This window comes from Hyla sarda, chromosome 4 (genome assembly GCF_029499605.1).
Source record: "Hyla sarda isolate aHylSar1 chromosome 4, aHylSar1.hap1, whole genome shotgun sequence".
NCBI classification, from domain to species: domain Eukaryota; kingdom Metazoa; phylum Chordata; class Amphibia; order Anura; family Hylidae; genus Hyla; species Hyla sarda.
Genome location: NC_079192.1, coordinates 256273014 through 256296909, shown reverse-complemented (window position 1 = coordinate 256296909; position 23896 = coordinate 256273014). Strand labels below are relative to the sequence as shown.

Sequence of the window (23896 nt, the reverse complement as noted above, 5' to 3'; positions counted from 1 at the left end):
TACATTTTCTCTTTTAAGTGCTACCTTACATATTTGGCAGCTCAATAAGAGATCTAAACACCTTTAAATCTTATATTGTTTAAGATTGTGACATTTACAGAAATTCCGCAGTAATAAACCTTAGGTTGATTCTTACTGTCTTTAAGGAAGCAACTTTGTGAGTGCAACCGAGGCCACATGCATTATTTACATTCGTCTTGCCAGGATAACTTGCACATATTACAGAATGTCAGTCAATGTTAGGCCTCTGACATCCTTAAAGGGGTGCTCCACTCCAAAACATTTTTTTTTAAATCAACTGGTGCCAGCAAGTTAAAGAGATTTGTAAATTACTTCTATTTAAAAATCTTAATCCTTCCAGTACTTATCAGCTGCTATTATGATCCACAAAAAGTTATTTTCTTTTAGAATTTCCTTTTTGCCTGACCACAGTGCTCTCTGCTGACACCTCTGTCCATTTTAGGAATTGTCCAGAGTAGGATCAAACCTATGTTCCAGCTTCACTTCCAACCAGCTAAAGATATGAACATGAAACTTGGCACACATGTTACTTAAATGTCAACAACAAACATAGGATAAGTAATTTAACCCTTACTCACCCCCATTTGCCAGGGTCAGGGTTTTTGTTTAAATGGGCACAGTCAGATACAAAAACTTTTGATATATTGTAAAGCATGCAAAACCAATAGGTTTTGCAATTGCTTTCATTAGTCAAACAACTGCCCTCCCTCTGCCTGCTTGGACACATACTAGTCCTGCTGTGTCCATGCATCATCACTTATGTCATGGACACACTTCCTTGATTGACAGCTGTGAGTGCAGGGCTCACAGCTGGAGGAAAAATCCTCCCACTGTCAGTTTGTGTCCCGCTACTGTCAGTGAGGACAAGCTGGGAGTTGTAGTTTTGTTAATGCTAGGGGAGATATGAGGTCGAGATGGGAGATCGGGATATGAGGAAGGAATATGAGGATGGGATATGAGGACGAGATATGAGGATGGAATAAGAGGACGGGATAGGAGGTTGGGGTAGAAGGTTGATATATGAGGATGGGATATGAGGTCGGAATATGAGGACTGGTTTTGAGGTCGAGATAGTAGGATGGGATGTGAGGTCGGGATATGAGGTCGAGATAGAAGGACAGGATAGTAAGTCAGGGTATGAGGAAGAGATATGAGGACGGGATAGGAGGTCAGGATATGAGGTTGAGATCTTAAGTCGGGACATGAGAAGGGGATATGAGGTTGAGATATGAGGACAGAATATGTGTATTGTTGTGGTACCTGACATGGAATTAGTGATTTTCATGCATTGCACAGTTTATATACACTAGTGCTGAAAACAGTAAACATACAGTGATTATTACTTATATAAATAAAAATAAATTTTTTTTTGCTTATGTGCGTCTTATTTATCAACTGGTTGCAGCCTGTTGATAAATTTGTTGCACATAAGCAATTTTTTTTGCTTTTGTAGTGGCTTTTTCTGCTCCAGGTTGGAGCTGGAGTAAATTTGGTAGGTTTTTTCATGCAATGCGACTTTTTTGCAACAATTTTAAGCAAAAAAAAAAAAACCTACTAAATGCTTTGATCAATGTCCCCCATGGATGTTACAAAAGGGAAATAATCTTGATGAAGACCATATGAATCTACCCTGTCTTATATTAACTATTCAGGCAAGTGATGGTAGTTTAACATTTGTTACTATGTCTATTTATGGTCACAGTCCATCAGTCTCTATTGGATACTTATAAAGATAATGTTCCTTGTCATGAAACAGCTCATCATCTTAAGATGGTTCTAGGAACAAGCCAGTAAGTTCAGTGTATTTAGATGGGCTGTACACTGAGAATTTAACCAACTTTAAAGGGAGACATCAAGGCGTTTTGATCACAAATACAAAGTCCCTTTTTAATTAAGGAGATGGATGTTCTGGGAAACAAAGATTAATTAAACCTCCAAGTAACTTTGTATTAGGATAATCCCAACCTGCTTCGTATTCAGAACCCATAATATGATGGTATTAAAATGTCAGTAAATTCTTATTTGCTTGTTTCTTCACATCGATCTGCAGTTAATGTGCCAACCAAATGTGTCATTGTTCAGTCCATGCATTTCATTTTATTTGTAACAAAAGTCTGCAATGCTGAGCCAATATGTAATAAAGTATAGTTATTGGGCCTCATTTTTTAAGAGTATTGGCTTTTTACTAGTGTGAAATGTTTTTTCCAACTTGTAGGGTTCCTCTCTATTTACTATGGGGATTAACAGATTTACAAGTTGGGAACATTTTCTGACCAGCTATTTCTAGGTGTAAATTTCCAGCCATTTATTCACAGGATTTTCTGTGAATTCAATAGTAAATAGGTTGGGTTGTGAAACCACGCCCCTTTATGGCCACCATGCCCACTTTTCCAGCACACAACATCCTTTTTTCAGCTTTTTAGAATGCAATATGCTACGCCGAGCGCTCCGGGTCCCTGCTCCTCCCCGGAGCGCTTGCGGCGTTCTCCTCTCTGCAGCGCCCCGGTCAGACCCGCTGACCGGGAGCGCTGCACTGACACTGCCGGCGGGGATGCGATCCGCATAGCGGGACGCGCCCGCTCGCGGATCGCATCCCAATCTACTTACCTGTCCCGGTCCCCGGCTGTCACGTCCTGGCGCACGCGGCTCCGCTCTCTAGGGCGCGCGCGCGCCAGCTCTCTAAGATTTAAAGGGCCAGTGCACCGCTAATTGGTGCCTGGCCCAATCAGTGTAATTAGCTCACCTGCTCCAGGCCTATATTACCTCACTTCCCCTTCCCTGTATTGTCGGATCTTGTTGCCTTGTGCCTAGTGAAAGCGTTTCTGTGATTGCCTTACCAGTGTTACCAGACCTTCTGCCGTTATCTTGACTACGAACCTTGCTGCCTGCCCTGACCTTCTGCTACGTCTGACCTCGCCTCTGGCTAGTCCTCCTGTCCCACGCCACTCTCAGCAGTCAGCGAGGTTGAGCCGTTACCGGTGGATACGACCTGGTTGCTACCGCCGCAGCAAGACCACCCCGCTTTGCGGCGGGCTCTGGTGAATACCAGTAGCAACTTAGAACCAGTCCACCGGTACGGTCCACGCCAATCCCTCGCTGACACAGAGGATCCACCTCCAGCCTGCCGAATCCTAACACAATATTGGGTTTATCGGGGGTTCCTGTGGCACACTGTCACACAGTGGCGGCGACATGTCTCAGACACTATGCACCAAAATAATTAGAAATAACCTGACAAAAACTAGTCGGTTTCAGCATAGTAAATGAGGGCCATGTTCTTAAAACGTTTTATTTAGATACATGTGCCTGTGTTGTTAGGACATCCTGCGTACTCTGTATTGGGATTCTTTCAAACACTGTACTTATAATGTCCTTCAGTGATCAATATTGGACCTTATTGGTAATCATTTTGCTATTAGTAATAGCTTATTAAATATTTGACAGTGCTCGATCGGTTGAAATTAGGCAGAGATTGTTTTTCACTCTCCTAAATATTGTCTAGCTGTCCTTTCTTACTACATGAAAGGAGCCATTGATCATCATAGCTCAGTGATAAATATTGACTAACTTGACCTTTCAACTGACAGTGTTTATACCCAAGGGAGACATCATGGCTGACATTACATCCTGATGCTGCTGTCTAGAATAGGAAGGAGTGTGATCATCATCTGACCTAAGTGACCCCTTTACTAAAATGGAGATGGGGATGGGGTAGTATTACATACTTGACCTATAACTAAAATCCATTATATTAGTATTGTTGCTAAGAAAAGAGCAACTTTCTATCTTCCATGTGAACTGGAATGACATATATTAATGAGTTCCTATCAGCTAGTCTGAAATCTTGTAATGTAAATGTACTATAAAATGAAATGGTATATTGAAGGAACATAAATAAATTAGCCTAGGATAAGGATTGCATTGTTTGGGGGAATGTCTTTGTTTTTTTTTTCTTTTCCACAGTGGATCAATTTCTTCAGTATGTTTCAAACAGGCCAACCCTTTGGGTATAAACTAATGACAGATCCGCTGTTCTTTCATCATTTAAAATTCCATGGAAAGCAATTGATTTCTTTAACGTTTTTGTTCTTTTATGTTTTGTAATTAAAAAATAACTGGGGCTAAGATGCTGATGTTAATGAGCCCTTATCGGTCTGTTTGATAACAGTAGCCACCTGGGCACATTATTATTTGTACTGTTTACAGCCGGGGACAGCATCTTCTCTAGGGATCTCTCAGTGTCTAATCAATAGATAACAGCATTATAAAATCATTTCTAGAGACCAATACATTTCTATGGTGACAATGGGAGAGATTTATTAAAACCTGTGCGGCCATAGCAACCAATCAGATTGTTTCATAAAAATGAAAGAAGCCATCTGATTGGTTGCTATGGGCAACTGAGCAACTTTTCCTCTTCAGATTGTTTCATAAAAATGAAAGAAGCCATCTGATTGGTTGCTATGGGCAACTGAGCAACTTTTCCTCTGGACAGGTTTTGATAAATCTCCCCCAATATGTGTAGAAGAAGAATTAGTGGGCCACACTCACCGGAATCAGGAACAAAAGCAGTGCTGTTCTTTATTTTCAAAGGGGTCTGATGAAGTGTGCATGCGCACGCGCAACAGCTGTCACCCAAGAATAATCTGATCTATGGCGCTTGTAATAACCTGCTACGATATATGATTTTACTGTACCTTTAAAATTAAAGAACAGCCCTGCTTTTGTACCTGATTCCAGTGAGATCGGCCCATTCATTTTTCTACACATATTGTCTGCATAAATGTACTGTTCCTTGGGCTTGTTTGTGCCTCAGCAGGTGCACCGTTGCTGACCACGATACCTGAATGCATGAATACTGGTATTTGCTCAGCATCCAAGTGGAACTATAAGGGGTTGGAGTGCCGACTACTGTGCCTTGTGGACTTTACATTTCTATGGTGAACTGATGTACTAGTGACTGATCTTGATTTTTTTTTTTTTTTTATCCCTTACCATAGGACATGATTCTTATAAGATCCTATAAGATTGCATCTAATGCAAAAATCTTTATTAATCTATGTTTTTCTGCATCTGTTTAAAAAAAATTATGAAATTGTAATACCATAATGACGGAGGATGTCTAACAATGCCAGCAGGTTGCTAGACTAAGAATAAGGCTTCACCTTTAGCATTTGCCTTTCCTGGGTCCATATAATGGTTACTCCAGCCACATTGTCAGCCACGGAACAATGGGTTGCTGGGTCCATTCAAACAAGACTACAAAAATAAAGAGGACCAAAAACAAAGATATATAGAAAAATGTATCTTTATTAAAGTCACATCTAAAAACAAACTTTAAAATGCATGAAAAGCATATACAGGGCACATGATACACTTATGGAAAATATGCAGGGTAAATAAGTTTGCAATGGCAAAAAGTGGAAGATAAGTTAATGAAATGACACAGTGTGTATCAAGCATACACTCATAATTTCATCATGCAAAAGTCATAAGAAAAACTGGACACAAATAACATTATACAGAGTAATAGAGGATTCAACACGTGCCAGCCATGAATAGTACTGCAGACCCACTGCAATAATAGGAAGACTCATCCGCAATTGTGCAAGAAACACATGCCAGCTCATATTAAATGTCAGAAGGTAAAAGGGAATAACTACTCACCAATCATGATGCAGCAAAGAAGGGCAGTAGTTCTTGAAGGGTTAATGAATCAATAGGTAAGAGTTGTACAGTAGTACTTGCAGCATGAGGTTAAGTTCACACATCTGAAATTGACCAACATACCCGTATTTATCGGGGTATACCACGCACCGGCCTATAACACGCACCCTCATTTTACCAAGGATCTTTGGGTAAAAAAAAGTTTTTTACCCAAATATCCACAGTAAAATGAGGGTGCGTGTGGGCGTGTGTATACCCCGAAACACCCCCAGGAAAGGCAGGGGGAGAGAGGCCGTCGCTGCCCGCTTCTCTCCCCCTGCCTTTCCTGGGGTCTAGAGCCCTGCTGCCGGCCCTTCTCTCCCCCTGGCTATCGGTGCCGCTGCCCGTTCTGTCCCCCTGACTATCGGCGCCGATAGCTAGGGGGAGAGAAGGGGCAGCGGAACCCATTGCCGGCGCCGCTGCCCCGTTGCCTCCCCCCATCCCCGGTGGCATAATTACCTGTTGCCGGAGTCGGGTCCGCGCTGCTGCAGGCCTCCGGCGTGCGTCCCCTGCATCGTTGCTATGCACGGCGCGGCGCACTGACGTCATGCGCCGTGCAGCGCATAGCAATGACGCAGGGGATGCACACCGGAGGCCTGAAGCAGCACGGACCCGACCCCGGCAACTGGTAATTATGCCCTCGGGGATGGGGGAGGCAACGGGACAGCGGCGCCGGCAATGGGTGCCGCTGCCCCTTCTCTCCCCCTGTCTGTTGGCGCCGCTTGTCTCCCCCTGGCTATCGGCGCCGGCAATGGGGCGCCAGCACCGATAGTTAGGGGGACAGAACGGGCAGCGACGCCGATAGCCAGGGGGAGAGAAGGGCCGGCAGCAGGGCTCTAGACCCCAGGAAAGGCAGGGGGAGAGAAGCGGGCAGCGACGGCCTCTCTACCCTGCCTTTCCTGGGGGTGTATCGGCGTATAACACACACATAGACTTTAGGCTAATAATTTTAGCCTAAAAAGTGCGTGTTATACGCCGATAAATACGGTATTTAATTTTATGAATGCATTTTTTTTCAGTAATCGGCAAAAAGACAGCAGCAATTTTTTCATGGACCTTTTTTTTTGCCAATTACAGATGAAAATGCGTACGTAAAATAAAATACATTGTTAAATTTTACCATGTGTAAACTGAGCCTGTCAAACATCTAACAAGTAAGGACCATGTATCACAGGTCTACACAATCCTAAATAAACTATTAAACAGGAGTGGACCAGAAAACTAAATGCAAGCTAATATTAAGGCTCTTGCACACTTTGGATGTTCTGCTCAGAATTTTCTTTGCTTGCTGCAGCCATCTGCGGAACAGGTGTTTAATTACCATGTGGCCAACAAGTGCCATCCCATTGACTGCAGTGCAGTTCTGGGTGGGATTTTGCAGAAAGAATGAACATGCTCATTCTTTTGGTGGAATCCTGATCCGCCTCGAAAGTTTTGCTACAAAACTTCTGTAGTTTGCAAAGTGTAGCAGAATTTAGATCAAGGGGATTCTGCTGCAGGCAGAATTTTGCTTACAATAATTCTGGGCAGGATTTTCATTATAAATTCATCAAGTAACAAACTGGAAAATACAGAAAACATAGACCACATTAGGCAACTTAACAATATTACTGGCAGCTGCATAGAGGTAAAAAAAAATAACCATAGAGGAGCAGGAGCCACACCAAAAGACAGAGACAAGAGCCAAAGCTTCTGTCAGCAACTAGACTAAGTAAAGACAAAAGATAATGTTGACCTGCCATGCCTAATATATGGACAATAATGGCAATGATCCCATTAACAACTACTGTAGCTGTAAGGCTGCGTTTACATGAGGCGTTTAGCAAGGGGTAGCACCGTCAATTACAGCTGCAATTTTATTATGATTTCAATAAGATTGTGCCACTTGGGACAAAACTGTGCAATTTTAAATTTTACACCAAAAATTGTTGTAAATTATAGTGTATGTGCCTTAGAGTGCCATGGTTTGTAAAGAATAACTACTACAGTATGTGCTTTCTGTTTGTGTTTTCTTCATTTTTATATAAGCATTAGGCTAAGTTTCTACACAAGTTTTCTTCTGGCATTTTTTTTTTTTTTGGAAACTGCCCCTGCAATTTTTTAGCCAAAGTCAGAAGTGGATCCAGTAGGAAGGAAAAGTTTGTCTTTCCTTTATATTTCCTATTCTTTTCCAATACACTTCTGGCTCAAAAACTGCAGTGGCAGTTTTCCAAAAAATGCAGAAACAAACCTAACCCAGTATCGTTTTTTGTGTTACTTATACATTTAGGGGAAGATTTAAAAAAAAAAAAAAATTAAATAAAAAAAAAAAAAAAACAGTGTAAAGGAAGAATGGTATAGTTGTCTGAAGCAACCAGTCAGATGGCTTTTTTAATTTTTAAAAGGGCCTTTGAAAAATTTAAGAAGCAATCTGATTGGTTGCTATGGGCAGCTGCACCACTCTTCCTCTACATAGCTTTTGATAAATCCCCCTCTAGTCTTTTCCCTTAACCAATTTTACTTTTCCCTTATACACTCTTTATTGTAGTTGTGAGATAAGGATACTTGAAGTAATATACAGTACAGTAATACATTGGTGAAGGGAAAATGTAACTCTAGATGTAGCCTGGCACATGTAGACTGGCCCCATGAATCATTCATTCAATAAATGTGGGCTGGTTAAAAGCCGATCATTAATATTTTAAGTAAATCTTTTAAGTTTAACACTGAGGCTAAGTTTCCACTTGGTTTTTTTTCTGGCAGTTTTTGGAATGCTGCCACTGCAGTTTTTGAGCCAAAGCCAGAAGTGTATTCAAAAGGAATAGGACATATAAAGGAAGGACTTACACTTCTCCTCCCTTATGGATCCACTTCTGACTTTGGCTCAAAAACTGCCAGAAAAAACCAAGTGGAAACTTAGCACGAGGGCCACTAACCTTGTAGTTGTTGCCAGGATTATTGATTTTGCTGGATTGTGGTGAACACTGTATACATTAAAATAAAATGGGTCTGTTTCTTCTCTCCTCCAGATTCTTCAAGAAATGTAAAAGCTTCTTCTGTTTCATCAGAAAACCTTTTTCAGAAACTGAGGAATAAACATGAATTCACTGTGTTGGTGACTTTGAAGCAGACTGTTTTAAATTCAGGTGTTATTCTTTCTATTCATCAATCAGATCACAGGTAATCTTCTTATATATGTTTTCTTATGAAATTAAAGGTTTATCTTCAAAATCTGCATAGCCCTGCAAATGTGTCTGCAGAGTACAGGCATGTTTGTTAGAGGACATGCTGCCATACAGACATAGAACAGTTCAGTTTTTTAGAGTTCTAAAAACTGAATTTGTAATCGGACACATAGAAATTACAATTAAACACTATTACTGCACTTCTAATGCATGCTGAGTGACTAAAAAATAATTCAGTATTTGAATGAGTTAAAGGGGTTATGCACTTTATAAAAACTTAACCCCATCCAAACAATATGGATAAGCATCTGATCTCAGGGGTGGGCGCTCCGATCTCCTGCACGATGTTGCGGTGCCTGCACCCCCCCCCCCCCCCCTAGTCTCAGAAGAAATACTCCCATCATGTGCTGGGGGCAGAAGTGAAGTACTATGGAGAAGAAGAGTTACAGTAGTTGTTCAGTATAAAAATAAACACTTATCCCCTACCTGCAGTAGGGAATATGTCCCACCTTTGTTAGAGAAGCATTTAATAGCCCCACACAGGCTGATTTTAGCTTTGTGTCTGTTATATGTGCACTTCATGTACTGTAGTCTGTGAGACATTTGCACTTTGTTAGTTGCAGCGTTGTCATCGTGCTATGAGTAAGATTTCTCCAGTTTTCATGAGCTGACTCCTTCCTCAGAGCACAATTAGTGCGAAACAGAAACACATAAATAAATCTGTGCTATACTAACAACTGTATGTCATAGATTCCCACAAAAAAAAGGGAAACAGTTTTGGTGTGGAATTCTCCCCAAAATGCATTGGAAACTTCACAATGTAAATGGGGTTTTAAACTGCCATAACTACTTTAATAAATCTTTCCATATCTGTCCCATTAGATGAATGCAGATATATGTGGCTGCCCCATATCTTATCTTGGAAATAAAACATCAGTAATCCCCAAACTATGGACTTCCAGATGCTGCGAAACTACAACTTCCAGCCGTTGGCTGTACGGGCCTACTGGGAGTTGTGTTTTGCAACATCTGGAAGTCCACAGTTTAGAGACCGCTGTAATAGATAATACGCTGGCTGTATTCTAAAAAGGGAGACAATCCCTCCAAAACACAAAAGAGGAATACCTCAAATTCAACTCTGCTATATTTGGGCATTTATCAATATGCATAAACCTCTTTATACATACATATTAGATTTGTGGTCCAGGGTCTTCGGTTTTCGCCTTCTGTATGCAGCTTTTACATTTGGTCTTTGTGCCCTGCTTATATATTGCATGCTTTGGCGTTTCTCACAGCATTGCTCACAGAACCTGGTGGTAAAATGAAATGATGATTGATTGGAGGTTGGCACGCACGGGAATGGCATTTTACATTATGCAGATTCAGAATGCCATAAAACTGGTTTATGTGCTCCTTAATGCCCGGAGGAAATTGGTTCTACAGGTGACCTTGTAACATTGTCTCTGTAAATATGCACAGAAGTCTTAACTTCCCTTTGTTGATGGTTATGTATAAGATATTACAAATCTGTCAGAAGTGGAAGCCCATGATGGTCAAACTGCCAACATGCATCATCCTTCATATATATTGTGGGGATAAATCATGAGACCATAGGTTATCTCTTTCATCAGTCAGAACATCAATAGGTTGTAGATTTTCAATATATGTCTGAAATGTCAACAGGCCCTCAGAGACCTATATACTGTTTTCTGTGTTCATGGCCATTCATTTGTCAAATTACGAAGATCATAGACTCATTAAACCCTATATGGCATCACTGTTCATTATAAGTCAGCTTAAGACACGTGGAAGCATTTGATATTGTGACATGCCCATGAAAGCATGAGCCATGATTTTGGTATTTAAGTTTTATATAAAAAGTGTCAGTGTTGTCTAATAGCAATTAGATTCCACCTTTAATGCTTTCAGGCAGGGAGAAAATATAGAATACGTTATCTGATTATTTTTTACTGGCAACGATACCACTTAATATGCCCTTTAGTGTAGAATAATTTGAAAAAAAATTTGCCATCAGTTTTACCCGCACTAACCTGTTATACAGGCTTGTAGTGCGGGTGACACTAATCAAAACTATATGAACCTCATCCCAATCCGTCGCTGTGTTCTGCAGTTATTCCACTTTTTCATGGTATGCTAATGCTGCTTGGGGCATGGGCGGAGCTAGGCTTGCTTCCCTGAGCACGGTGACATCACTGATGCAGTGCTCAGCACTCTACCCGGCTCATTAATATTCTTATTTCCCCCTCCCTGCTCTCTCCGCTATGTCAGAGAGAGAACGAGCAGGGAAGGGTGCTCTACTAAAAAGATTACAGAAACTGTGCTATACTTACTGATCCAAAGGGAAATTCATGGCCCATACATTTACAGGAATCCAGATAATGGCATGAAACTGGTCACACTACTACCTACTACTATCACTACTACCCCTCACAATAACATAAGAACAATTCATTTTATTACATTTACTCTGTTCCTATCTTCTCTGTACTTGATCTTTATTGTATATTCCGCTGACCACTTCTCTACACATACATGCTAAACACTAAAATAAGGTACTCTGTCCTTACTCCTATTTCCATGGTGTCATATGCTAATAGAGTAGGGCCCCATACCAAGTATGTAAAGGAGCATGGACTACTGTCAAAGACAGATGCCCCTGCTTCTTTAAAAGCCTACTATTCTGATGTGTAATGTGCTATGTGACAGATAGAGTTGGTGATGGCTACATCTGTATGGCAAAAAAATAAAATAAAAATAAAGCTTCTTTAACCCCTTAAGGACCCATTTTCACCTTAAGGACACAGCCAATTTTATTTTTGTGTTTATGTTTTTCCTCCTCGCCTTCTAAAATTCATAACTCTTTTATATTTCCATTCTCAGACCCACATGAGGGCTTGTATTTTGCGTGACCAGTTGAACTTTGTGAGGACATCACTCATTTTACCTTAAAATGTATGGTAAACCCCCCCCCCAAAACATTTTTGTGTAAGGAAATGTTAACGAAAATCATAATTTAGCAAATTTGGGGAGGGGGGGTTTGTTTTTGCGCTGTACACTTTACAGTAAAAATTACATGTTTTTCTATTCTCTGGGTCAATACGATTAAAATGATACCCATGGTTACATACATTTCTATTATTGTATCTTGTAAGCCAAGAATAAAAGAAACATTCTCTCTCTCTCTCTCTCTCTCTCTCTCTCTCTCTCTCTCTCTCTCTCTCTCTCTCTCTCTCCCTCTCTCTCTCTCTCTCTATATATATATATATATATATATATAGAAAGAAAGTTCCAGTTGCATGAAGGTCCCTGGCAGTGAAGAAGTTAACTTTTTAGTAGATTTGTCATAGTATTAGCTATCATCTTGTCAGTATCACAGCACACACACTCAATTATACCCGTTTCAATAAATCACGTAGGTGGTGATGTGATTGATGCTTGCATTGATCTTTTCTCTACTGACAAGGTTAATACATCTAAATCACATTTCAATAAGTTGGTGGTTTTCAAAGATCCTGGGATTGGTTCATCCAAATCACTTCTTCACTGTTATGAGTTGCTGAGACATATTCTACCTCTACAGAAGATAGTGCAACTGATGCTTTTATTTCGCTGGACCAAGAAATCAGGTTTTCTCCTAATGTGACCTTATAATCTCTTGTGACTCCAGCCCAACCTATGTCTATGTACCCCATGAGTTTCCAATCTTCTTTTGCAGTCCTCTTTATATTTACAGTATGTCTTAAATCTTATTAAATCTCAAATTGCTCTGTGGCAGAATACATTAAATTAGTGGGACCTGAGTGGACAAAAAAATCTGCAAGCAGTAATTCTTTGTCCGGTGAGATCCTGCTAAATCAACAGAAACCAGATGGACCCTGTTAAAGTAAAAGGGATCTGTCAGTGTCCGTTATTCAATGGACCATCTAGCTCAGTTTTCTGGCCTAAACGGAGTCTGTGATGAAGGGCCCCAAAGATCGACAGTGAAAAGTGCCTCCTTTACTGGTCTGTAACTCTCATTTTTAAGTAATAGATACTCTTTCAACTTCAAGCAGGATGTACCGATTGGTGTATACATTTTATGGCTTCTGATGTCCCAAATTGGAAATTAAGACAAGGATGATTTTAGCGCTTTGGTTGAGCAGAAATCTCCCATTTTCTTCTCTCTGGATCTGGATTCCCCCAGATAGTATGCTACATTTCCAAGCTCATCTTTGTACATTGTAGAGATAAAGGTACTTCCACTATACAGCAGCACTTTTTATGTATAAACATGAATCAAAGTGGCTCTTTTTAAATCACACTGTAATGCGGGGTGCTGGAAACAACTGGATTATTCTCTTCCTCCAGAAAGACAAACAAGCTTGGGAATGACTTTTGCAAGCTTCTACTGAATCTTTTACCATGAATATACATCAATCTGCTCCACTCATTTTGCGCTAGAGTATGCTGCTTGCAGATGCAACTGCATTTTTAACATTATGGGTCCTTTCTATATGCTGCTTCATCTTCTGTTATAGCACTTTTTTTTAAGTTAAATAGATGCTTTATTATTTCACTAGCTGAGTACCCGGCGTTGCCCGTTTTTTTCTTTCCTGATCCTTGTTGGGGAGGAAAATCAACAAAGGAGTAAGCTTTTGACTTCATATCCCATCCTCATATATTGTTGTCATATCCCATCCTTATATATTGTTGTCATATCCCATCCTTATATATTGTTGTCATATCCCAATCCCATATCTCAACCTTATATCCTATCCTCATATCCCGTCCTCATATCCCGTCCTCATATCTCATCCTCCTATCCCGTCCTCATATCCCGACCTCCTATCTCAACCTCATATCCCGTCCTCATATCCCGTCCACATATCTTGACCTCATATCCTGTTCTCATATTCCGTCCTCATATCCAGGCTTCATAACTTTTCTATTATATTCTTATATTTTAACTTTTTACCTTCATCCCTAGCCTAATAGGACTGTTTTCCTATATTTATTGTTGAATATATTTTTATAGTTCGGACATTTACGCACGCGGCTATAGCACATATGTTTATTTTTATTTCTACAGTTTTTTTGTTTTTTTTTATGGGACCCTTTGTTAGGGAAGGGGTTAAATCACATTTATTAACACTTATTATTCACTTTTCTTTTCCAATGTTCTAGCCATTATATATAACATTGCATACACTGATCTCTGTTACACTGTTCGCTACCATGCAATAGTTTGGCATTGATCAGTGCTATCGGCGCTTGACTGTTCCTGCCTGGATCTCAGGCACAGAGCAGTCATTCGGTGATCGGATGCACAGGATGCAGGTAGGGATCCTCCTGGTGTCCTGCAAGCTGTTCAGGATGCCGCTATTTCACCGCGGCGGTCCCAAACAGCCTGTATAAGCTGCCGGGATGCTTTCAGTTTCACTTCGGACGCGGGGTCAACTTTTAATCTCCCGTCTGAAGGGTTAATAACGGGCATCACCGTGATCGGTGATGTCCGGTAATAGCCGAGCGTCGACGTCCTGCGTCGTTTAGGAGTTAATGCATAAAGGGACAGTGGTCAGATTTGCAAAAAATGGCTTGGTCCTTAAAGGGGTACTCCGCCCCTGGCATCTTATCCCCTATGCAAAGGATAGGGGATAAGATGTCAGATCGCCAGGGTCCCGCTGCTGGGGACCCCGGGGATCGCCACTGCGGCACCCCGCCATCATTACTGCACAGAGCGAGTTCGCTCTGTGTGTAATGACGGGCGATAAAGGGGCCGGAGCAGCGTGACATCATGGCTCCGCCCCTCATGACATCACGGTCCGTCCCCTTAATGCAAGTCTATGGCAGGGGGCGTGACGACCGCCAAACCCCCTCCCATAGACTTGCATTGACGGGGGTGGGCCGTGACGTCACGAGGGGCGGAGCCATGACGTAACGATGCTCTGGCCCCTGTATTGCACGTCATTACGTGCAGAGTGATTTCGCTCTGCGCAGTAATGATAGCGGGGTGCTGCAGCAGCGATCCCCGGGGTCCCCAGCAGCGGGACCCCGGCGATCTGACATCTTATCCCCAATCCTTTGGATAGGGGATAAGATGTCTAGGGGCGGAGTACCCCTTTAAGGTTAAAATGGGCTTTGTCCCCAAGGGGTTAATAGAAGTAATTTACAAATCTGTTTAACTTTCTGGCACCAGTTGATTAAAAGAATAATAATAATTTCCGGTGAAGTACCCTTAATATAACTAATTCCTCTTTTTTATTTTTATTTTTTTATTTTTTTAAAGCTGTTCACTCGTACTATAACCCAGTATATTGGGTTTGGTGTGGGTGAACAGTATGTTAGTTTTTCTTTATTCTCCTTGTTTTACTAACCAAACGTTAACTCTCTATACAGCTGTATGCTGATAAACATAGCTGGCATTTCCTTGACCACATTTGTGTATCAACCTTTTTAAAAGGTGAAAACTAGATACTACCCCCTCTTTCCCAGAGTCCATTTTTTTTCACTTTTTAGGTTGGCTGTATGTAAACATAGATTATCAATATAGAGTGGTGATTTCTATCACAAAATGGAAAACAATGAACATAATATGGAAGTGTTTCTGCAACATGCTACTGTTATTTTCTGCAGTCATATGACATCAATATAGACATAATTCCAGTGTACTGCCAGGGGGGAATTGTAGGACTGCAGCAGGTTAGCAAGAGACTATAGGTAGTGCAAGTATACAGTATATGTAGAGGGTATGCAAACCACTCTGAAAACCACTTTAAGCAGATTGCCTGATGATTTTCATTACTAATACAGTGATCCCTCAACTTACAATGGCCTCAACATACAATAGTTTCAACATACAATGGTCTTTTCTGGACCATCGTAAGTTGAAACCAGACTCAACATACAATGCTACAGACAGTCCAGATCTGTGAAACGTGTCAATGGCTGGAAGAACCGACCAATCAGAATGGGCATTCACTGGTAAAACCCCTGTATTACTGAAGTGTATGCACTGCCTGGTGTCTGATAGCGCCCCCTACAGTTCAGGAGGTATTACAAGTTCTGTACACTTTACCCGTGCCAGGGTTAGCTGCTCCTTTGGACACCAGGTGAGGGTGACTCCATTACTATTTTTAGTACATTGCGTGTTCTGTACAGGACCCCCAAAGAAGCTCCTGTCCTCTACGTAGACCAGTGTTTCCCAAGCAGGGTTCCCCCAGCTGTTGCAAAACTACAACTCCCAGCATGCCCGGACAGCCTTTGGCTGTCCGGGCATGCTGGGAATTGTAGCTTTGCAACAGCTGGAGGCTCCCTGCTTGGGAAACACTGACATAGACAGTGATTTAAAGCTCCCAGCAGATCTTTCCTACTTTTATATGTAAGGATTTGCTTTATCTGTATTAGTTATCTACTTATTTTTCTTTAATTCTCACTTTTTCCTATTTTTGGATGACATTTTGGTGCCTTTAGAACCAATTACCAGGTTTCCATAGAGTTACGGTCTCAACATACAATGGTTTCAACATACAATGGTCGTCCTGGAACCAATTAATATTGTAACTTGAGGGACCACTGTACTACTGATGCTAATAATAATATAAATAATAGATTAGAACAGAAGGTGTATTTTTCATAACTCCTGTCTTGCCTCACTCTTATACAGTACACTTGAGTTTTTTTTTTTAAAGGGCACTGTAATTTATTGAGGTAAACCAATTATTCATTACTATTCTTCTGTAATTCTATAATTCAGTACAGGAAAATACATTTAACAGAATTTGTAATTTCTGCTTCTGAATAGTAATCTTACTACTTCATGTGTCTTGTTTACAGTATACATAAGATTAGTGCTTGCAGTCAGAAGACTGTGTTCTATTTTTTGCTTGTCACTTATATATATTTATCCTACTAAACATAATTACATGTTGTATTGCTTGAGAAAACTGAATATGTTTAGTGCTTGTGGCATTTAAGCAACAGTTGGTCTTCAGTCTTGGGAATTATGTTTGCATTAAAGATATGGTAATATGAACTGTAAGGATGGAATCACCTACGGTATTCCGTAGTAAACACGGAATACAATACAAAAGCCTCTTAAAGGGTACCTCTCATCAAAAAAAACTTTTGATACATTATAGATTAATGTATGCAGAATAACTTTACAATTGCATGTTATTAAAAAATATGCTTCTTTCTATTTAATTTTCCACTTTGAAGAAATGACCACTAGGGGTCTCCCTACCAGTCCTGGCAGCAAGCATTTCAGACTCATACTGGAGTCCTAAACACTACGAGCTGCCAGTCTGCTTTGTTCACAAAGGAGAACACGCAGAGCTGCCAGCCTGCTTTGTTCACAGGCTGTTTGGCTGTGAACAAAGCAGGCTGGCAGCTCTGAGTGTTTAGGACTCCAGCATGAGTCAGAAATGCTTGCTGACAGGACTGATCTGGAAAAATACAATAGAAAGAAGCATATTTTTCATTAACATGCTATTGGAAAGTTATTCAACATTCATTAATCTAAAATATATCAAAAGTTTATTTGATGAGAGGTACCCTTTAAGATGTACAGATTGTAGAAAGGTTATTTATTGTGTCACAGTGTGGTATTCGTAAAGGCTATTAGCAAGAATCGACTATAGTTGTGTTGTGTATTGCACTAATATACAGTATACAAACTAATATAGCTAGGACTATAACATGGTTAAAAGTGAGGAAGACAACTGCACTCGTTTTATATACATTAAAAAGTAAATTCATTTAGTTAGCCCTTCAATGACCCAGCAAATTTTTAGCAAATTTATGTTTTTCTCTTTGTCTTTTAAAATCCATAACACTTTTTCCATCTGCAGGCCCATATGAGGGCTCGTTTTAAGTGCGAACAGTGGTACTTTGTAATGATATCGTTCAATTTTCCATAAAATGTACAGTGTAAATAAATTAATTAATTTGCGGGATTCTTTGTAAAGTCATTCACTGCATGATCAAACTGATATGTTATCTTGATTCTTCAGGTTGACATGATTAGAATGACACCCAATTTGTATAGTATCTATAATGTTTTACTAGTTTAAAAAAAAAAAGTCAAACTTTGGTTATGTTATCACTTTTTAGACCTCTTTTGTAAACAGGATCTTTCTGATATGATGCTAGTCTTCTGCTTAGTACTCTGAGACTGTCACTTCTGTTCTGTCTTTGCATATATGCATGCAATCACAGCATCTACTGCTGCATTATTTTATTACTATATAGCAGTATTACATAAGTTCTGTGTTGGCACTTTATTGGACAATTGTGTGGGCACTGTACAACATTATTACTAAGGTACTCGTAGTGTGTAGCACTTAGCAATATTATTTATGCATGACATAGCAAATATGCAAAGTATATGCAGATTTTATGTGGAATCTGTAATAACATGGGCACTCAGGGCTTGTCTACACTCTGAACAGAGCAACAGAAATCCATTGAAATCAGTGGAACTCTATCGCATGCAGAATTCCACCTCCAGTATGGAAGAGGACTTAACATACCACATCATATTGTTTGAGCACTGAATAAGTATGTTGCATAGCATTAGAATGTTAGGACTATATGTCACTACTGATATAATCACTGAAAGCTAGCGATTAGTTTTGGATGTTTAAATGGGCACTGTCAAATACAAAAACATTTTATATGTTGTACATTTTGACGAATGTTAACCTTTCTAATATACTTCATAAGAAAACTTTATTTCCATTTTATAGAAATCATGGCTTATAAAATAACGGCTTTGTCCAAGCTGAAGCACAGGCATGGACAAAGTCCAGTACGTGAGGGTAAGCTAGCACTCCTCTGTGCTCTCTCCTGTCTGATAGTACTCTTCTGTGCCCTCTCCTGTCTGATAGCTTTCCTCTGTGCTCTCTCCTTTCTGATAGTACTCCTCTGTGCCCTCTCCTGTTTGATAGTACTCCTCTGTGCTCTCTCCTGCCTTATAGTACTCCTCTGTGCTCTCTCCTAACTGATAGTACTCCTCTGTACTCTCTCCTGTCGATAGTATTCCTCTATGCTCTCTCCTGTCTGATAGGACTCCTCTGTGCTCTCTCCTGTCTGATAGCACTCCTCTGTGCTCTCTCATGTCTGATAGTACTCCTCTGTGCCCTCTCCTGTCTGATAGGACTACTCTGTGCTCTCTCCTGTCTTATAGGACTACTCTGTGCTCTCTCTTGTCTGATAGTACTTCTCTGTGCTCTCTCCTGTCTGATAGTTTTCCTCTGTGCTCTCTCCTGTCTGAAAGTATTCCTCTGTGCTCTCTCCTGTCTGATAGAACTCCTCTGTGCTCTCTCCTGTCTGATATGACTTCTCTGTGCTCTCTTCTGTCTGATAGTTCTCCTCTGTGCTCTCTCCTGTCTGATAGTACTCTTCTGTGTTCTCTCCTGTCTGATAGCACTCCTCTGTGCTCTCTCCTGTCTAATAGTGCTCCTCTGTGCTCTCTCCTGTCTGATAGTACTCTTCTGTGTTCTCTCCTGTCTGATAGCACTCCTCTGTGCTCTCTCCTGTCTAATAGTACTCCTCTGTGCTCTCTCCTGTCTGATAGTACTCTTCTGTGCTCTCTCCTATCTGAAAGCACTCCTCTGTGCTCTCTCCTGTCTGATAGGACTCCTCTGTGCTCTCTCCTGTCTGATAGCACTCCTCTGTGCTCTCTCCTGTCTTATAGTACTCCTCTGTGCCCTCTCCTGTCTGATAGGACTACTCTGTGCTCTCTCCTGTCTTATACGACTCTTCTGTGCTCTCTATTGTCTGATAGTACTCCTCTGTGCTCTCTCCTGTCTGATAGTTCTCCTCTCTGCTCTCTCCTGCCTGATAGGACTCCTCTGTGCTCTCTCCTGTCTGATAGCTCTCCTCTGTGCTCTCTCCTGTCTGATAGTACTCATCTGTGCCCTCTCCTGTGTGATAGGACTACTCTGTACTCTCTCCTGTCTTATAGGGCTACTCTGTGCTCTCTTTTGTCTGATAGCACTCCTCTGTGCTCTCTCCTGTCTGATAGGACTCCTCTGTGCTCTCTCCTGTCTGATAGGACTCCTCTGTGCTCTCTCCTGTCTGATAGCACTCCTCTGTGCTCTCTCATGTCTGATAGTACTCCTCTGTGCCCTCTCCTGTCTGATAGGACTACTCTGTGCTCTCTCCTGTCTTATAGGACTACTCTGTGCTCTCTATTGTCTGATAGTACTTCTCTGTGCTCTCTCCTGTCTGATAGTTTTCCTCTGTGCTCTCTCCTGTCTGAAAGTATTCCTCTGTGCTCTCTCCTGTCTGATAGAACTCCTCTGTGCTCTCTCCTGTCTGATATGACTTCTCTGTGCTCTCTTCTGTCTGATAGTTCTCCTCTGTGCTCTCTCCTGTCTGATAGTACTCTTCTGTGTTCTCTCCTGTCTGATAGCACTCCTCTGTGCTCTCTCCTGTCTAATAGTGCTCCTCTGTGCTCTCTCCTGTCTGATAGTACTCTTCTGTGTTCTCTCCTGTCTGATAGCACTCCTCTGTGCTCTCTCCTGTCTAATAGTACTCCTCTGTGCTCTCTCCTGTCTGATAGTACTCTTCTGTGCTCTCTCCTATCTGAAAGCACTCCTCTGTGCTCTCTCCTGTCTGATAGGACTCCTCTGTGCTCTCTCCTGTCTGATAGCACTCCTCTGTGCTCTCTCCTGTCTTATAGTACTCCTCTGTGCCCTCTCCTGTCTGATAGGACTACTCTGTGCTCTCTCCTGTCTTATACGACTCTTCTGTGCTCTCTATTGTCTGATAGTACTCTTCTGTGCTCTCTCCTGTCTGATAGTTCTCCTCTCTGCTCTCTCCTGCCTGATAGGACTCCTCTGTGCTCTCTCCTGTCTGATAGCTCTCCTCTGTGCTCTCTCCTGTCTGATAGTACTCATCTGTGCCCTCTCCTGTGTGATAGGACTACTCTGTACTCTCTCCTGTCTTATAGGGCTACTCTGTGCTCTCTTTTGTCTGATAGCACTCCTCTGTGCTCTCTCCTGTCTGATAGGACTCCTCTGTGCTCTCTCCTGTCTGATAGGACTCCTCTGTGCTCTCTCCTGTCTGATAGCACTCCTCTGTGCTCTCTCATGTCTGATAGTACTCCTCTGTGCCCTCTCCTGTCTGATAGGACTACTCTGTGCTCTCTCCTGTCTTATAGGACTACTCTGTGCTCTCTATTGTCTGATAGTACTTCTCTGTGCTCTCTCCTGTCTGATAGTTGTCCTCTGTGCTCTCTCCTGTCTGAAAGTATTCCTCTGTGCTCTCTCCTGTCTGATAGAACTCCTCTGTGCTCTCTCCTGTCTGATATGACTTCTCTGTGCTCTCTCCTGTCGGATAGCACTCCTCTGTGCTCTCTCCTGTCTGATAGCTCTCCTCTGTGCTCTCTCCTGTCTGATAGTACTCATCTGTGCCCTCTCCTGTGTGATAGGACTACTCTGTGCTCTCTCCTGTCTTATAGGACTACTCTGTGCTCTCTCTTGTCTGATAGCACTCCTCTGTGCTCTCTCCTGTCTGATAGGACTCCTCTGTGCTCTCTCCTGTCTGATAGGACTCCTCTGTGCTCTCTCCTGTCTGATAGCACTCCTCTGTGCTCTCTCCTGTCTGATAGTACTCATCTGTGCCCTCTCCTGTGTGATAGGACTACTCTGTGCTCTCTCCTGTCTTATAGGACTACTCTGTGCTCTCTTGTCTGATAGTACTCCTCTGTGCTCTCTCCTGTCTGATAGGACTCCTCTGTGCTCTCTCCTGTCTGATAGCACTCCTCTGTGCTCTCTCCTGTCTAATAGTACTCCTCTGTGCTCTCTCCTGTCTGATAGTACTCTTCTGTGCTCTCTCCTATCTGAAAGCACTCCTCTGTGCTCTCTCCTGTCTGATAGGACTCCTCTGTGCTCTCTCCTGTCTGATAGCACTCCTCTGTGCTCTCTCCTGTCTTATAGTACTTGTCTGTGCCCTCTCCTGTCTGATAGGACTACTCTGTGCTCTCTCCTGTCTTATACGACTCTTCTGTGCTCTCTATTGTCTGATAGTACTCCTCTGTGCTCTCTCCTGTCTGATAGTTCTCTCTGCTCTCTCCTGCCTGATAGGACTCCTCTGTGCTCTCTCCTGTCGGATAGCACTCCTCTGTGCTCTCTCCTGTCTGATAGCTCTCCTCTGTGCTCTCTCCTGTCTGATAGTACTCATCTGTGCCCTCTCCTGTGTGATAGGAGTACTCTGTGCTCTCTCCTGTCTTATAGGGCTACTCTGTGCTCTCTCTTGTCTGATAGCACTCCTCTGTGCTCTCTCCTGTCTGATAAGACTCCTCTGTGCTCTCTCCTGTCTGATAGGACTCCTCTGTGCTCTCTCCTGTCTGATAGCACTCCTCTGTGCTCTCTCATGTCTGATAGTACTCCTCTGTGCCCTCTCCTGTCTGATAGGACTACTCTGTGCTCTCTCCTGTCTTATAGGACTACTCTGTGCTCTCTATTGTCTGATAGTACTTCTCTGTGCTCTCTCCTGTCTGATAGTTGTCCTCTGTGCTCTCTCCTGTCTGAAAGTATTCCTCTGTGCTCTCTCCTGTCTGATAGAACTCCTCTGTGCTCTATCCTGTCTGATATGACTTCTCTGTGCTCTCTTCTGTCTGATAGTTCTCCTCTGTGCTCTCTCCTGTCTGATAGTACTCTTCTGTGTTCTCTCCTGTCTGATAGCACTCCTCTGTGCTCTCTCCTGTCTAATAGTTCTCCTCTGTGCTCTCTCCTGTCTGATAGTACTCTTCTGTGTTCTCTCCTGTCTGATAGCACTCCTCTGTGCTCTCTCCTGTCTAATAGTACTCCTCTGTGCTTTCTCCTGTCTGATAGTACTCTTCTGTGCTCTCTCCTGTCTAATAGTACTCCTCTGTGCTCTCACCTGTCTAGATAATGCTCTTCTGTGTTCTCTCCTGTCTGATAGCACTCCTCTGTGCTCTCTCCTGTCTAATAGTACTCCTCTGTGCTCTCTCCTGTCTGATAGTACTCTTCTGTGCTCTCTCCTATCTGAAAGCACTCCTCTGTGCTCTCTCCTGTCTGATAGGACTCCTCTGTGCTCTCTCCTGTCTGATAGCACTCCTCTGTGCTCTCTCCTGTCTTATAGTACTCCTCTGTGCCCTCTCCTGTCTGATAGGACTACTCTGTGCTCTCTCCTGTCTTATACGACTCCTCTGTGCTCTCTATTGTCTGATAGTACTCCTCTGTGCTCTCTCCTGTCTGATAGTTCTCCTCTCTGCTCTCTCCTGCCTGATAGGACTCCTCTGTGCTCTCTCCTGTCGGATAGCACTCCTCTGTGCTCTCTCCTGTCTGATAGCTCTCCTCTGTGCTCTCTCCTGTCTGATAGTACTCATCTGTGCCCTCTCCTGTGTGATAGGACTACTCTGTGCTCTCTCCTGTCTTATAGGACTACTCTGTGCTCTCTCTTGTCTGATAGCACTCCTCTGTGCTCTCTCCTGTCTGATAGGACTCCTCTGTGCTCTCTCCTGTCTGATAGGACTCATCTGTGCTCTCTCCTGTCTGATAGCACTCCTCTGTGCTCTCTCCTGTCTGATAGCACTCCTCTGTGCTCTCTCCTGTCTGATAGTACTCATCTGTGCCCTCTCCTGTGTGATAGGACTACTCTGTGCTCTCTCCTGTCTTATAGGACTACTCTGTGCTCTCTTGTCTGATAGTACTCCTCTGTGCTCTCTCCTGTCTGATAGGACTCCTCTGTGCTCTCTCCTGTCTGATAGCACTCCTCTGTGCTCTCTCCTGTCTGATAGCACTCCTCTGTGCTCTCTCCTGTCTGATAGTACTCATCTGTGCCCTCTCCTGTGTGATAGGACTACTCTGTGCTCTCTCCTGTCTTATAGGACTACTCTGTGCTCTCTTGTCTGATAGTACTCCTCTGTGCACTCTCCTGTCTGATAGCACTCCTCTGTGCTCTCTCCCGTCTGATAGTACTCTTCTGTGCTCTTTCCTATCTGAAAGCACTCCTCTGTGCTCTCTCCTGTCTGA

General features: G+C 42.3%; 1 protein-coding gene across 2 annotated transcripts in view; it reads left to right on the top strand.

Annotated features, from left to right (window-relative positions):
* NELL2 (neural EGFL like 2) overlaps positions 1-23896 on the top strand; it is a 360426-nt gene that overhangs the window by 83149 nt on the left and 253381 nt on the right. For both annotated transcript variants that reach the window (XM_056573979.1, XM_056573978.1), the window contains exon 3: positions 8736-8886. In XM_056573979.1, coding sequence (XP_056429954.1) covers positions 8736-8886 — 151 coding nt within the window. The remainder of the gene's footprint in view (positions 1-8735; positions 8887-23896) is intronic.